Below are 15,818 nucleotides of genomic sequence, written 5' to 3' on the forward strand. Positions count from 1 at the left end.
AAGTTTTAGGAAGATAATGGAATCCGTAATATGTTTATTGTGCTTGAAGCACAAAGAGCGTCTGAAAGTGTCCAGCACAGTATTCGAAACAAATGTCATCAACACTATTGCTCTGCACTTTTGGTTCACCAAGAAAGTCGCACAGAAACATTTCGTTTGTAACGATTGCTGGAAACAAGTGGACGAGTTTGATAAATTTTACAAGAAAGTGGTATTGGAACATCAGAGAAGTTTTATAGAGAATTGTCCCGAATCACCAGACGGAATACATGCAGAGGAAAGCGAATACTACGTATCCTGGGATGACGAATCGGATACAGAGCAGATCGATGAAAAAATCGGAAGAATTTTCGAAGGCATCCAACAGCACCACCAAAAGAAAATACAAATTGACGATTCCGTTAAAAAGGATGACAAGGATGTGGATGACAAACAGATTAAAACATACGATGCAGCTCGTAAAAGCAACAGGTTAAAGGAATGTGCATCTGCTGATGCAATCGATGCGCTTGATGAAGGACAGTCTTACTCAGAGTATTCGTTTGGCCTGTCGGGTAGCGAAGATGAGGCATCAGACACCGAAAGCGGAGAATCACTTGATACACATAATAAAATCCTGGGCAAACACTGTGAAACTCCGGCGCTAACTCCAGTTCCAGAAAGCACGCCCTACAAATGCAAATCGTGCGATACATTTTTTGTGAAAGAATATCAACTGACTGCTCACGAACAATTTTGCAAACGTTACAAGTGCATAGATTGTGGGCTTGTTTTCTTCGATTTAAAACAATTAATTTCGCACCGAAAACAACATATACGAACCAAGAGAGGCAGTCCAGAACAGGGCGGGCAAGCTCATCAATGCACAGAGTGCTCCAAAAGGTATAATCTCGAATTTGCATTTGTATTCTAACACTCTGTAATTATGATTTTGTTTGCAGTTTTCCAACCGAAGAGGCTGTGGATAGGCACATCGCATTCGTCCATTATCCTGAAAAATTTTACATTTGCGATGTTTGTGCAAAATCTTTCAAAAAAAAATCAGATTATAATATCCATAAAAGACTAGTACATTTGAAGCAGTACATTTCCGTGGAATGTGAAATATGTAAAAAGTGGTAAGAACATTTAGTCATTCATGCAATGTATATTGAATTATTCAATATTTTGCTCGTCATTTTTAGGCTGAAAGATGTTACTTACTTAACGACGCATATCAGAAAATGTCATAAAACTAAAACCTTCGCTTGTGATACATGTGGTAAGGTATTCGCGACAAGCTGGAGTCTTAAACATCACATCAGAAGTGCTCACATGACAAAGGAAACGTTTTTGTGTAGCATCTGCGGAAAGAATCTTGCCAGTAAAAACAGTTTAAAGGTAAACAAAATAAATCGCTTGATGTAATTATTGTATTAACTTCGATAATTTTATTTTTATTTTCAGGAACATTGTGCTACGCATACCAGCGATTATCTGTACACCTGTCCTTACTGTCCAAAGAAGTTCAATTCAAGCGCCAATCGTTTTGTGCACAAGAAAAAGATCCATAATTTGGAGTGGCAAAAAGATCGTGAGCAGCACCAGAATCGAAATAAGCCAGATCATATTGTAAGAAGGTCAGGCACCGAAACAATGGAAACGCTTTGAAGGATTGAAGTAGCGATGCTTTCTGGATCTGGGTCTATTAATAACGAGAGAGTGGCTAAGTTGTTCGCCACACGCTTTGCTCAAGTTCAAGTGGTTAGGATAGTTGTTCCGTCGATAGTTTGCCATATTCCACCGTACCACAATTGATTCGTACTTGATCTGTAATTCGTGAATTCGTTTTTTGCGTGGGGCCAGTGGGGCCAGGAAACCAGTGGGACTGAGAAAACCGACTGTTATACAGATCTGATACAGATCTGCATCTGATTTCAATTGCAGATCTTTACTTTGTCAATTGTATTCTTTACTGTATCATCGTTCTCTGCGTTTTCCTTCCAAGCCATTCCAAAATGAGTCTTTTAAACAACAGGTATAAACTAAAGGTGAAATTTGATGTTTGTTTGTCAGCCGTAGTCAAATGTCAATTAATGTTTTGATTGGTGTTTGCAATTCCAAATACAGCAGCCGCATTCTGTGAATATTATTACTGAAGTGTTTGTATTAGCTAAAGTCTAAGGGAGATAATGGAATCCGATATTTGTTTATTGTGCTTAGAGCACAAAGAGCGCTTGAAAGTGCCTAGCAAAGTTTTCGAAACAACTGTTATCAACACTATTGCCCTACACTTCTGGTTCGCCCCAGAAGATGCAGAGAAACATTTAGTTTGCAACGATTGCTGGCAACAAGTGGACGAGTTTGATAAATTTTACAAGAAAGTGGAGATGATACATCGAACGAATCGTATCGCGGCTTCTGCCAATTGTACCAAATCATCAGCAAGTGTGCATCAGGAACCGGAGGTAGGGCGCTGCACAACCTGGAATAAGGAATTTGATACAGAACAATCACATGACAAATTCAGCAGTGATTACGATGCTGTTTTAGTGGAAGAGGAAGAGTCGCAAATCGACCAGTTAGATGATGAAGATGATTTTGATTTAGAAGATAAAGCAGATGATAACACGAGCATTGAAGTTCATGAAAACGCTTGGTTAAAAATAAGTGTACTAAATGTTCCAACTAAATCGTTTTACGAAGAACATTCTCATTCAGAACATTCGTTCGAACTCACGGATGCTGATGATTCGACATCCGACTCGGAAAGTGAAAAATTACTGAACAAATATGGTGAACCAGCTAGCAGCACCGCAAAGCAAACTCATGCACCGGAAAGCGAACTCTATATATGTCAAACATGTAGTAAAACTTTTGTGAAACAATTTCAACTGGTTGCTCATGAACAATTTTGCAAACGTTACGTCTGCAAGGACTGTGAGCTCGTGTTGTTCAATTTGAAAGAACTGATTTCGCACCGAAAACAGCATAAACCTCCGAAGAGAAAGGACCCTGACCAAGACCGGGAAATTTATGAATGTACGGACTGCTCGAAATGGTACGATCTCAAATTTTGGGTTGAAGACTATTTTAATTGCTACATTTCAACATTATTTGCTTGCAGTTTTCCAACCGAAGTAGCTGTGGATAGACACATCGCATACGTCCATTATCCAACAAAGTTGTACATGTGCGAATTTTGTTCGAAATCTTTCAAAGACAAAGCATATTACAACATTCACAGAAAATTGATACACTTGAAGCAGTGGACGCCAGTACAATGCACAATTTGTGACAAGTGGTAAGAGCACATGCTGATTTATGCTTAAAGTTAAATGACCATTCAAGTATTGTACTTTCTAATTTAAGGCTAAAAGACACTACTTACTTATCCACCCATATGAGGTTGTCTCATACAACCAGGAACTGGCCTTGTAAGAGATGTGGTAAGGTTTTCTTGACCAATGTGAATCTACAATCGCACGTCCGCGCCAGCCACACGAAAAGAAACTTTCGGTGCAACGTCTGCGGAAAGTGTTTTTTCGTGAAATCAATTTTAAAGGTAGAAAAACACATCGTTTGGTGGCATTGCTCGTCTGTATTTGATATGCATTTTCAACTTGACCATTTTCAGGAACATTTGGCCTTGCATACCGGTGGGTATCTCTATACCTGTTTACACTGTCCAAAGATGTTTAACTCGCACTCTAATATGATTGCGCACAAGAAAAAAATGCATTTTTTGGAGTGGAAAAAAGATCGTGAACAGTATCTAAATCGGTATAATCCAGCCCATATAACTGGTGGAGCTGCAAAAGGTGAAACAACAGGAATGCTTAGCATTGGAAGCAAAAAGGCCTGAAACATGAAAAGCATTGTTGTGATAACTTTGTGAGGAAGGAGCCACAAAACAGTTCATCTCGAAATTTGCCCAGAAAAAAATGGAATAGAATTAAGGCACCTATTCTGAATAATCACAGAACCTTAATAAATACAATATGTTATTGTACTCGAAATGACGTTTTCAAACCTTAGGCATAAACTAAAGGGGTTTTTGGTGTTTATTGTCAAAACGTTTTGACAATGTTTTGATGGTCGTTTGCAGTTCCAAACACAACAGCGGAACGTTTTGTGCAGACTCAGTTTAGCGATCATATTTAATAAAGTTCTAGGAAAATGATGGAATCCGATATTTGTTTATTGTGCTTACAGCACAAAGAGCGATTGAATGTTTCTAGCACAGCATTCGAAACAGATGTTATCAACACTATTACCCTGCACTTCTGGTTTACCAATGAAGTTGCACAGAAGCATTTTGTTTGTAACGATTGCTGGAAACATGTGGACGAGTTCGATAAGTTCTACAAGGAAGTGGAGTTAATACATGAGACGTATTGTATCGAGGTTTCTGTGGAATGTGCCAAATCATCAGCCAGTGTCCTGGAAGAGTGCTGGGATGGTGGATCAGATACGGACGACATAGATGACAAAATCGAAAGAATATTTGATGCTGTGCAAGAACAGCACCAGAAGAAATCACGTATCGATGATTTAGCAGAAAAGGATGACATGGATTTTGAGGCTAAACAGAATGGCACGTACAATGAAGTTCACAACGGCATCAGGGAATGTGCATCTATTGATGCAATCGATGCGCTCGATGAAGGACATTCTTACTCAGAGCATTCGTTTGGCCTGTCGGATAGCGAGGATGTGGCATTAGGCACCGAAATCGGAAAAACATTTGACACACATCCTCCTGGACATCCTCCTACAAAAATCCTGGACAAACACCGTGAAACTCCGGCGTCAACTCCAGTTCCAGAAAGGACGCCCTACAAATGCCAATCGTGCGATACATTTTTTGTGAAAGAATATCAACTGAATGCTCATGAACAATTTTGCAAACGTTACAAGTGCATAGATTGTGAACTTGTTTACTCCGATTTAAAAGAACTAATTTCGCACCGAAAACAACATAAGCCAACCAAAAGAAATAATCCAGAACAAGATCAGGAAACGTATCAATGTACGGACTGCTCGAAATGGTATGATTTCGTATTTGCTTTTCTATCCTTTATTTAGCGATACATGTTACAATTACTATTTCGTTTGCAGTTTTCCAACCGAAGTGGCTGTAGACAGACACATGGCAAATGTCCATTATGCTCCAAAATTGTTTATATGTGAAGTATGTTCAAAATCATTCCGACAAAAGAAGAATTACAATTATCATAAAAGGATCGTACACTTGAAGCAGTATACTTCCGTAGAGTGTGAAATATGTAAAAAGTGGTAAGCATACAAGATGAATCATGCAATGTGCAGTAAATAATATAATATGTTGCTTTACAGGTTAAAAGATGCTTGTTACTTAAGAGAGCATAAGACGAAATGTCATAGTAGCGAAAAATGCGTTTGCAATACATGTGGCAAGGAATTCTCGAAAACCATCAGTCTCAGGAATCACATCACACGTGTTCACAAGGCAAACAAGTTTTTGTGTAGCATCTGCGGAAAAAGTCTCTCTAGCAAAACAAATTTAAAGGTAAACAAAACACATCTTTTTTTATTCTTCTGCTTCAATTTTACTGTTTTCATTTCTAGGAGCATATGTTCTCACATACAGGCGATTATTTGTATACATGTCCACACTGTCCAAAACAGTACAATTCACATTCTAATATGACTACGCACAGGAAAAAAAAGCATCCTTTGGAGTGGCAAAAAACATATGATCAGTATATAAACCGATATAAGCCATTGCAGACAATAGAAGTTGAGGAGCAAACCGATAGCTAGAAGAATTGACGAATTAGGATTAAGTTGTAAAACGGAATAAATCTGAATCTGAATCAGGGAAATGGGAACGAACTTTGGAAGATAAATAGAAAAAATAATGAAATCCTCAACTAGTTGCTATAAACGAAACGTGAAAATCGTCCTGACATTTTAGTATTGTTGCTTTATTATTTCCAATGTAAACATAGGATTGTTTGATAAATATTTGGAGCATTTGCTTTAAGAGGGCGAATACTGCATTATTTAAAAATAGGAATAATGGAGGAGCAAGTAGAATCTGGTATGTGTTTGTTGTGCCTAAGATGTGAAGAATCGGTGATAATGAAAAACATTGAATCGGAACTAGAAAAAGTGGATGTTCTCTGCCAGCATTTTTGGTTCGCTCCCGAAACAGTTCAAAACCAAATGATATGTAGTGGCTGTTGGAATCAAGTTAAGGGATTCCACACGTTTTACACGGAAGTTGAGCGAGTCCATTCCGCAGGATGCATCGTGATGGATTCCAACGACTCCAATGATGAACCGGCAGCACAGAAAATATCACAAATATTTCTACCAGATTCTAAAAATTTACCTGATCATGAGTCCAGGTCTGATATTGAGAAAGGTTTGGTCAGCGATCTGGAAATAGTGATTCTTACCAAAGGCCCGGCTGATAGTGCAAAGTTAGTGTACACCATCACAAAAGAGGTGCTTCCAACAAGTTATTATTTAATAATGATTATTATTTAACCTTTTTGATTGGTTTCCTGCGGAAACTGACTTTGTTTTAAAGATTTTGTAGCGAAAAAACGTTAGAGCAGCATTACCTTGCGACACACGTTCCGGGCGATCTGATATGTGACACATACTCGGAAGGACGATCACAATTTGGGGTTCATCAAAATGCGCATCAAGGAGGGGCAGAATCACAGACCAGAGTGGAGTGTAACCTTTGTGGAAAGTGGTAAGGATTGATGAGAGTTCCAATGTGTCTCTGTGTTCTCAAGGTGGTTTTTCTGCGTAGGCTTAAAAATTCAGGCAGTTTAAGAAAGCATACCCTCAGGCATAAGAGCAGCAGTGAGCCGCAAATATGCGATATTTGCGGCAAACGTGCACCAAACTCTCTGGCGTTACAAAGCCACAAAACGTTTGTGCACAGGAAAGAGAAATCTTTCAAATGCACCGTTTGTCAGAAAGCGTTCAAAAGGGCGTTCACACTGCAGGTATTTATCTGTGACTATGTTTTTTTACGTTGTTGGATAATGGAGTTTTCATTTTGCTTTTTTGCAGGAATATATGACCATGCACACGGGCGACATCTTGTACCAATGTCTATACTGTCCTAAGTTGTTCAACTCGTCTGCAAATATGCACGCACACAGGAAGGGGATGCATCCTGCGGAGTGGAAACAAGGGCGAAGGCAGAACCACAAAGACCCGTCCCAGGTGGGATGTTAAGACCGGAGGCAAAAATTTGAATTTGTTTTCTACATCGAACATCATAATGCAAACGAAATAGTGTATGGGTGTCGAAAATAAAACAAAGAACTTCGAATGGTGTGTTGTTTAAATTTGGGTTCACAAAACACTCAAACACAATTTGTTCCCGATCGACGAATGTAACAGAATTTGCGAAACAATTTCATATCAACAAGTGAGCACTGTGTGCTTGTGGATCTACATCATCAGAGCTAACAAGCCTTTTGAACGTCAACCTGACAGCATGTAAACAAACTAGCGTAGCTTTCCACGTACAATATTCGTACAGATTGCACGACAAACGGGTGAAGTACTCTTCGGTTGGTGTTTTGATCGCTGTAAAAATAGGAAAACTACGCTAATCAGGCAAAAATAGGAGATTTATCGCTGATCGCTGAGGCCAGCGAGTGGTTCGTTGATGCATTTCATAGACGATCAATGGAATCGACATGGCACAGGGGCATATCAGGCTTATCACTTGGGGAGAACGAACTAAAGGCTGCTTGAACGGTGCTACCGGTGGTTGCAGTAAGTGATAATACGTGAGCGTGGGGCATGTGAGGTAGGGTACGTGTACCCGACACCACGGTGCAAAGTAGTTGCAATCATTCCGTGAGGCGACCGCGAACGTGGGAACGCGAACATTTGCATTACATTGCACAGCCCTGAAGCCCTCACTAATTGGTGAACCAGATCGAGTTATCTCTCTCGATCCAGCCGCTGCTGTAATCGGCCCATTGTGCTTGCCGTTCGTTGCGTGCTAGCGTAATGAGACCTCGCAAAACGTTGCTTTTGGCTGGAGTGCTCGTTCTTTGGGTGCTAATGACTTACATCGCGTTCATGCGCACCGTGCGCGTACCGGAACCGAGGCGTGCCAGCCGGATGATGGAGAATGTGCAGTCGTTCGAAGAGAATTTGAAAACATTCTCCGACAACCGACAGAACCTGTACCGGGACATTATTGGCATTTTGCGACGGCAAGAACAAAAGGAGCTCAGCGTGCTGCAGTCCGTGGCGATAGCACCAGAAACGTCGTCGCAACCGCCGCAGGAAAGTATACCACGGGCTGGCGATACTGGTGAGGACACCGGTATTAATGAGCTGCTGGGGGCACCGGCACTTCCACCGGACACAGACACGCGACCGGAAGCTGAACGAGTTCTCAGCAAGTTCCAGCAGCGTTATCTCAACAACGATCCGGCTTTTCCAGTAACTCCGGTGCTGGTATTTGCATGTAATCGAATATCCGTGAACAAGTGTTTGGACGATCTGATACGTTATCGACCGAGTCCGGACCAGTTTCCGATCATTGTGTCCCAGGACTGCGATGACGAGGCGACACGCAACACGATTCTTGCGTATAAAGACGAGGTGACGCTGATACAGCAACCGGACCAATCCGATATTCCTGTGCCGCCGAAGGAGAAAAAATATAAAGGTTACTACAAAATTTCGCGCCATTACGGTTGGGCCTTGCGGACAGTGTTCGGGCAGGGTTTCGATTCTGTCATCATCGTGGAAGACGATCTCAGTGTAGCGCCTGACTTTTACGAGTACTTTCTCGGCACCTACCCCGTGCTGAAGCGAGACCAGTCGCTGTGGTGCGTATCGGCGTGGAATGACAATGGCAAAGAGGGACTCATCGACAGCACCGCGCACGATCTACTGTATCGATCGGATTTTTTCCCCGGACTCGGCTGGATGTTGACCAAAGATCTATGGGACGAGTTGGCTCCGAAGTGGCCGAAGGCGTGAGTGGTTCTCCGGAAGTCGGTAGATGTTTCTTTTAGATGTTGTGTCTAATGTGCGCTGTGTCGTTTTAGCTTCTGGGACGATTGGATACGGCAGCCCGAGCAGCGCAAGGAGCGTGCCTGCATTCGTCCAGAACTGCCACGCACGAGAACTTTCGGAAAAATTGGTGTGTCCAAGTAAGTGTTTGATTAGTCGACTGTAAGAAAATCGTTAATTCGTTATCAAAAAAACATTTTCATTGCATTATCCATCATTTTAACATAAAGATGGCTTTCTGATGGATTTATTAACTGTACACATTTAAACACAATTATTTCAAGTACTATTAATTCGTTTGTTGTATAAAGTGCATTGTTCATATTGACCCCATAAGATTTGTTAGAAACTTATATCTTAACATTATTTCTTTTACAGCGGGCTCTTCTTCGATAAGCATTTAAAGTACATCAAACTCAGCGAAGAGTTCGTGAGCTTCACCAAGTCCAATCTCACCTATTTATCGAAGGTATGTGCCTGGCGTCCTTTTAACACACAAACAGACCGCAGCTAACGACGGGTTTGCTTCTATCATTTACGCTTATCGACACAGTCCGTGTACGACAACGCGTTCCTGCGAACGATCTACCAGAGTACGGTGGTAACGTTGGACGAACTAAAGAGGGGCATGGTAATGACACGGGAACCTGTTCGCATTGCGTACCACACCAAAGAGCAGTACAAAAGGGCCACCAAGAGCCTTGGGCTTATGGATGACTTTAAGGTACGTAGCCTGCGAAACGGTGGGAACGAAAATCGTGAGCGGAAGTTCGTTTTTTGCTCCATTACAGAGCGGCGTACCGCGGACGGCTTACAGAGGCATTGTGTCATTCTTCTACAACGGCCAGCGCGTCTACCTAGCACCGAATGCCAACTGGAAGGGATACGATCTCACCTGGAGTTAACACAGCGCTCCGCGGCCAGCGCTGCCCTAGCGGCAACACATTGTAACTCTCCTGTTGAACAATTTTTTCCGGAAGTATCGCTGGTGGTAAGGCGAATGGCGTGCTTTCGCGACTGGCGGCACTCGGAAGAAGGTACACCCGAACGGTCGGTGGGAGAGAAACTGACAAACTTTGCATTTCAAAAGGAGAGTTCGGTGCTGTGCCAACTGTTCATTATGTTATTGTTATTCTTTTTCGTGTACAACAAAGATTCTCAGTTTTATTATTCCACAGATCAACCACATACACTCAATCTTACACAGACACACCACATCCACACATCAACTCGCCAATGTGAAACTTACAATCAATATGGGTTTCGTAACGGAACTCAAAACCACCAAACGAACCACAATTCATTCCTAACGTATTGCACATTACGGTTACAGTTATATATGAAATCGGCACAGTATTACTATCAAGCCAACAAATCTTTCTTCGGGCATCTACTGTTGCACAGCCGAAGAGAAATGAAAAAAGAAGTTGGTTTTACAGTGCCGGTTCCGTTTTAGCTGGTTGAAGTTGAACGCTTTATTTTAATTAAATTAATTTGTATGAGAATTTTTTGTTCCGGCGGCACCTGTGGCTCTTGAATAGAAACTGAAAAGCTCACCGATAAAAATCGGGATGGATACTAAAAGTTATCAATCCGGTCCGGTTCTTTTCAAATTTAAAGTAGGATTTTCTAAGCGACAAAGGACTTTGCATCTGATTCGTATTTTATTGGGTGGCTCAAAGTTCACCGGGGATATGTAATTTTCCTTTCTTCGGTAACGTTAACGTTCGGTTAGCTATGCAATCTAACCCACAATAGGTTTATAAGAAAGCATATGAGAAACACAAACATCCGTTCGTGACAAGGATGTGCAGAAGCTAGTCAATCCGTGGTATAGGAGCTAACAGTCGCAGTGATTTCAGAGCGGCTAAATGTGAAGAAAAAGGTACTTGATTTCGCAAAATAAAATCTTACAGAGATTTAAAAACAAAACCCATAACAACAAACATAAACAAAAAAACATACAACAAGCAATAAGTTACTGCTCTACGTTTTGCACACGGTACGGCAAGAAAAGCATCGGCCAGGTGTAGAGTAACTGACTTGTAATACCACGAAATGTTGCTCACCAATGCGTGCAACGGAAAATGCATCACTTCGCGCTAGTAATGGTTGTAAAATAAAAAATAAAAATGCCATTTTTACCAAAACTCAACTCGAAGGCCAATCGCGACATAATCGTTGGATGATAAACGCTAAGAAAGATATGAGAAAAAAATTAGCCAGAGAGAGCAGACTGTGAAAAATTACTTGAACATCTCGTTTTACGCTAAACGTGCTTAAAAGAGAAACTAAACCCTTTTTGGTGGGTGCGAGCGAGTTCCAAAAAGGATACGATAAGCTTAAGTAAACAGTGTACAACAAAAGCACGATGTAAATAAACTAGCGCATGTGTTACTGTATTTTCTCGGTTTTATTGGTAATTCACAAAGCTTCGATTTTCTGCCCTAAACCCGGCCCTAAACTGGGGCTCCGTCTTCAAGCTCCTCGCAGTCAATCTCGCTGGATGAATCGTCTTGTACGACGCTGGGCTGCTTGCTACTGCATTCATTGTTGTTGTTGTTGTTGTTGTTGATGAAATCGGTCTGCTCTGGACCTTGGACCCGTGGTCCGCCCGGGTCTGCGTAGCCGGTGGTGAGGCTCTCAATCAGGCTACTCGGGTTACCGAAGGCACGCTCTAGATCGGCGATTCCGGACCCACCACCAGTTGCTGGGGCGCCATCCGTCGGCAGTGGATTGAGGAGATGCTGCGGAACGGCACTAAACCGTGGTCCGTCCGGACCATAGTAAGCTGCCTCTACGTACTCACCAGCCCCAAGCAGTGGCCGCAGCCCGAGCGATGTCGGCATTCGAGGTTGTGAAGCAGGTGACAGTTTATGCAGATAACCGGCCGAGGACGACGCAGCACCACCGGGGGCCGGAGCGATGGAACGGGGACTCCCAAAAGCAACTGCCGGGCTGACGTTTGTTAGCCCCGTGGCGTAGGATCGCACCGTAGACAGGTGATGGGCGGTGGAGGGTGGTCCCGCACTTGGACCGGGACCGTTCAGCAGCATCGATTGCACCGGTGTGGGACCGTTCGGGCTTTGACTGAACAGCCACAATCGGTCGCCCACAACCATCGGCCGGGCAAAGCTACCGATACCGAGCTGAGTGTAGTAGTGCGAAGCCAGTGACTCTACGTCGGCCGTATACTTGCGCTTCCACTTGGTGCGCCGGTTCTGGAACCAGATCTTTATCTGCGTCTCGGTGAGGTGGAGCTGCTTGGCGAGTGCGGTCCGCTTGGCGACGGACAGATACTTGCCCCGCTCGAACTCCGTTTCGAGGGCTTTGATCTGGGCCGCCGAAAATGCGGTCCGGGGACGCTTCTTCCGATCGTCAGCTGCCGCTGCTCCTGTGGATGCAAAAGATCCGTAACAGCCGTTAAGAGAGTAGTCTGTAGAGCAATTTCCCCGCAGATGCAAAGGCTAGTTGTCTGCTCGGGTCGGGTTACTATTTTTAAAAGGAAGACGACAACCCGAAGATGGCCAAGTGTCCCCACCGTCCCGTGGTAGGAAAAATCAATCATACCGCCGGTTTTGCTTTTTCCACGCCGAGTGCGGCCACAATTAAGAGGCGCATTTCGAGGCAATTAGAAAACGATTAAATGCTTATTTCGTGGGTGATTGATGAGCGAGTGTGTGACAGGTTAGCTAGTTGTGCGCTTTGTACCGCACGGTGCTGACGCAATGAACATATTTTAGTGTTCCGGATGGTACAGGTGAGGACACTCCGCCATTAAGATCACCGGCTAAATGGTTTTCCACCAGAGTGGATGAGGAGGAGCGGTGTAGAAGTTTAAAGCTTAGGCCGCGGGCCGATTTTATTTTAGAAGTGAAATAAAGAATTTAGAAGAGAATAAAGAATTTAAAGAATCTGTGATCACGATTCAGGCTACTACTCAGACAATAGACTACGTTAGGAACTGGAAGTTTAAAATTTGACATCGAATCCGCAGCTCGAATCAAATCGAGAATCGGATCATAGCTTTGCGTATACGTACACTCTGTCAACTTTCTATAGCCGCACCCACGTTTTTACCGTATCTTCCAAACCGTCTTTCCGATTCAACTTCTGTTTTTGGGACTTTTTTAAGTAGGCAAAATTATGAATAAAACCATTTGGTTGGATTGAAGTTTTATGATTTCTAGCTTTTTATCGACCAAATACGATATAGGCACTGTCAACTTTCTATAGCCGCACCTAATAAAATGATCAATATGCGTGGATTTTTTTCAAGTCTCAGCATTTATTATGAGGATTAATAGTCAGTTGGCTTTCCTGATCGCTGAATGACTTGGAAAATTTTGTTTGTCATACTGTTAACCAGGTTTTTCAATATTTTTCGGTCCATATGTTTCCAAGCTTCCAAAATGGATGCTTTAAGCTCATTAATAGAGCTGTATTGCTTCCTATCCGCATAAATTTGTCTAACCATTATTCCCAGACATTTTCAACTGAATTTAGATCCGGACTTCGCACTGGCCACCCAAGCAAATCGATTTTATGGGTAGCAAACCATGTTCGAGTTATCGAACTGGTGTGAATGCTAGCATTATCTTGTTGAAAAACCAATTTTTTCGGCGGTTGCAGCTGTAAACGGGATCAGACCATCTTCTAGAATCTAGATGTAATCGTTAGAGGCCATTTTACAAGATGTAAAAGCCAGATTGAGGTTGCCCGCAGAGCAAAACCCAAGCCACACCATCAGAGATCCTCCTTTAAAGTTCACGGGTGGAGAAGTACTCCGGATCTTTGCGTAAATCTCGCCAGTAGCCTGTAAAACCGTCGGGCCCATCCAAATTAAACTTCTTTTCATCAGAAAAGATCACCTACAATAAAAAAAACAGAAAACGGAATTGGTTCTTTTGATGCAAAATATGCTCTTCAAAAAGCAGAAGAAAACCCAAACATACCATGTCCCACCGACGTTCCATGTTCAGTTTAGCAAATTCTACACGTTTTTATTGGTGTAGTAGGCTTGGATTTGGTGCCTTGATCATTTTTGCTCGAGTTATATTCGGGCTGTTTTGCAAAACCTTGCGAAAAACTTCCCTGCTCACTGGCAGATCCAGTGTAGATTTGATTTTTGATAGCGATATTGTCGAATTTGACGCCAATTTAACAATGTTCCAGTTGGTTCTCATCGACATCTTGATTTGTTTCAGAGTACATTGCACAGTTGCATACCGTTTAGGATCCTTCAACTAACTACCGATCACTTTATTGGATCTCTTTATTCTTCGAGCCATTTCTCGAATAGCAACACCCTCCAGCCTATATGCCTCTATCAATCCTTTTTCTTTTCCACTTAGAACACTTCCTTTTGACATATTTAAGTAATTCACTTGCAAAACTCGCTATGAAAAATATTCTCGGAAGCAAAACTCAAAGTGCGGCTATAGAAAGTTGACAGTGCCTATATCGTATTTGGTCGATAAAAAGCTAGAAATCATAAAACTTCAATCCAACCAAATGGTTTTATTCATAATTTTGCCTACTTAAAAAAGTCCCAAAAACAGAAGTTGAATCGGAAAGACGGTTTGGAAGATACGTTGAAAACGTGGGTGCGGCTATAGAAAGTTGACAGAGTGTATATTGCGTATAACTGAAGTTCTAGTTTTATAAGAAAAAAAAAATCTTTAAAACACCATTTAAAGCAACGGCAGCTAACGAAAAATGAGAGTAACTCAATGGAGAACAATTTTTTGTCCAACTCTATCTACAGCCGATCATACTCGAATAAAGGATTAACTGAGGCACATAAAACGTAACAAAACTACGGCTAAATGAGCCAAAGACAAAGATCCGTTTTTTCCTAATCTAAGTGGCATTTCCCATTGACCCCTAGTGCGACTCACCGGTGCCGGTGCTGCCTTCCGATGCGACCTCGGAGCAGTTGTCCATCGTGTCCTCGTTGCAGCTGGAGTTGGGCGACGAAGAACCGGATCGGTGCGCTACGGGCCGATCGTCAAACGCGATCCCGTTCGCACCGGAGGATTCATCTGCGCGTTCGAATCCGCCACCGACCACCGACGGGTGGAGGACGGTTTGATAAATCGCGGGTGCCGCCGCAGGAGCCACTGGGTTGGCCCTGGGGGCGAACGGATCCACGAATCCCGCATAACAGCTCCCGGATGCACTCGAGCGATCCGGCCTGGCCAACAGGTGCTCGATGGAGAAACTGGTTTTTCCGCGATTGGTCGCGCAGCTACCAATGGCGGACGTGTTCGCCGTGGAAGCTAGTGTTGCGGTGGCCATGTTTGCCGGCGCGGAAGCGGTCACTGGTGTCGTCGAGCTCCCGTGGTCAGGAACGTTCATAATATTATTCTCACTCTCTCTCGCGCACACACACACAATTCACAGAGGATGGATTTCAAAACAATTTTCTGTAGTGATTTTTACAGACACTTGATTCGATGCACTTAGGCGCCCTTAATCGCACCGGGATTGAGTTGGCCAAACCAAACAAGTAGCTCCTTAGGACTGTTTCAAATCACCATCTAACAGTGAAGAGCTATTTCCATCGGAAAACAGTCTTCCAAAAACAGAACCACTTGGACGCGTTTTCCACGATCGACTGACGGTCGGAAAAGTGTCACACGGCACGATCACGGCACGATCACGACCCGGGAAAACGTGTGCTGCCGTCGAGTGTCTACGCCCACCCTGGGTTCCTCCGGGATCGAACAGGACCAGGAGATGAAACCCCGACAAAAACGGGGCGTGGTCGACGCGATCTGCGA

At 43.0% G+C, this 15,818-nt stretch overlaps 4 protein-coding genes and 1 long non-coding RNA gene across 5 annotated transcripts; 4 read left to right on the forward strand and 1 right to left on the reverse strand.

The window, feature by feature from the left end:
• Positions 1–16: 16 nt before the first annotated feature.
• On the forward strand, positions 17–1,759 carry LOC128266975 (zinc finger protein 568-like). The gene is made up of 4 exons (XM_053003765.1): positions 17–882; positions 942–1,118; positions 1,185–1,380; positions 1,447–1,759. The coding sequence occupies exons 1-4, from the start codon at positions 17–19 to the stop codon at positions 1,648–1,650; spliced, it is 1,443 nt and encodes a 480-aa protein (XP_052859725.1). The 3' UTR covers positions 1,651–1,759.
• A 402-nt stretch (positions 1,760–2,161) lies between these two features.
• LOC128266977 (transcription factor grauzone-like) lies at positions 2,162–7,224 on the forward strand. Its single transcript, XM_053003768.1, has 5 exons — positions 2,162–2,844; positions 6,344–6,449; positions 6,560–6,730; positions 6,791–6,989; positions 7,057–7,224. The coding sequence occupies exons 1-5, from the start codon at positions 2,172–2,174 to the stop codon at positions 7,222–7,224; spliced, it is 1,317 nt and encodes a 438-aa protein (XP_052859728.1). The 5' UTR covers positions 2,162–2,171.
• LOC128277760 (uncharacterized) lies at positions 2,912–3,956 on the forward strand. Its single transcript, XR_008269404.1, has 4 exons — positions 2,912–3,040; positions 3,107–3,283; positions 3,352–3,544; positions 3,617–3,956. It is a non-coding gene; the product is annotated as an uncharacterized LOC128277760 (long non-coding RNA).
• A 789-nt stretch (positions 7,225–8,013) lies between the features above and the next one.
• Positions 8,014–11,366, forward strand: LOC128278035 (alpha-1,3-mannosyl-glycoprotein 2-beta-N-acetylglucosaminyltransferase). Its single transcript, XM_053016670.1, has 5 exons — positions 8,014–8,996; positions 9,069–9,173; positions 9,412–9,502; positions 9,587–9,757; positions 9,825–11,366. Exons 1-5 carry the CDS (start codon positions 8,014–8,016, stop codon positions 9,936–9,938), a joined length of 1,464 nt encoding a protein of 487 aa, XP_052872630.1. The 3' UTR covers positions 9,939–11,366.
• A 126-nt stretch (positions 11,367–11,492) lies between these two features.
• On the reverse strand, positions 11,493–15,393 carry LOC128268193 (homeobox protein B-H1). Its single transcript, XM_053005227.1, has 2 exons — positions 14,934–15,393; positions 11,493–12,424 (listed from the first exon to the last, which is right to left on the reverse strand). The coding sequence occupies exons 1-2, from the start codon at positions 15,391–15,393 to the stop codon at positions 11,493–11,495; spliced, it is 1,392 nt and encodes a 463-aa protein (XP_052861187.1).
• Between the last annotated feature and the right edge of the window lie 425 nt (positions 15,394–15,818).

This window comes from Anopheles cruzii, chromosome 2 (assembly GCF_943734635.1).
Source record: "Anopheles cruzii chromosome 2, idAnoCruzAS_RS32_06, whole genome shotgun sequence".
NCBI classification, from domain to species: Eukaryota; Metazoa; Arthropoda; class Insecta; order Diptera; family Culicidae; genus Anopheles; species Anopheles cruzii.

Coding starts and splice junctions, on each gene's coding strand:
- LOC128266975 (XM_053003765.1), top strand. CDS start 17: ATGGAATCCGTAATATGTTTATTGTGCTTGAAGCACAAAGAGCGTCTG. Junction 883..941: donor TGCACAGAGTGCTCCAAAAG/GTATAATCTCGA, acceptor TTTTGTTTGCAG/TTTTCCAACCGAAGAGGCTG. Junction 1,119..1,184: donor TGTGAAATATGTAAAAAGTG/GTAAGAACATTT, acceptor CGTCATTTTTAG/GCTGAAAGATGTTACTTACT.
- LOC128266977 (XM_053003768.1), top strand. CDS start 2,172: ATGGAATCCGATATTTGTTTATTGTGCTTAGAGCACAAAGAGCGCTTG. Junction 6,450..6,559: donor GGCCCGGCTGATAGTGCAAA/GTTAGTGTACAC, acceptor TTTGTTTTAAAG/ATTTTGTAGCGAAAAAACGT. Junction 6,731..6,790: donor TGTAACCTTTGTGGAAAGTG/GTAAGGATTGAT, acceptor TTTTCTGCGTAG/GCTTAAAAATTCAGGCAGTT.
- LOC128278035 (XM_053016670.1), top strand. CDS start 8,014: ATGAGACCTCGCAAAACGTTGCTTTTGGCTGGAGTGCTCGTTCTTTGG. Junction 9,503..9,586: donor ATCTCACCTATTTATCGAAG/GTATGTGCCTGG, acceptor TTATCGACACAG/TCCGTGTACGACAACGCGTT. Junction 9,758..9,824: donor GGCTTATGGATGACTTTAAG/GTACGTAGCCTG, acceptor GCTCCATTACAG/AGCGGCGTACCGCGGACGGC.
- LOC128268193 (XM_053005227.1), bottom strand. CDS start 15,393: ATGAACGTTCCTGACCACGGGAGCTCGACGACACCAGTGACCGCTTCC. Junction 12,425..14,933: donor GGAAGGCAGCACCGGCACCG/GTGAGTCGCACT, acceptor CATCCACAGGAG/CAGCGGCAGCTGACGATCGG.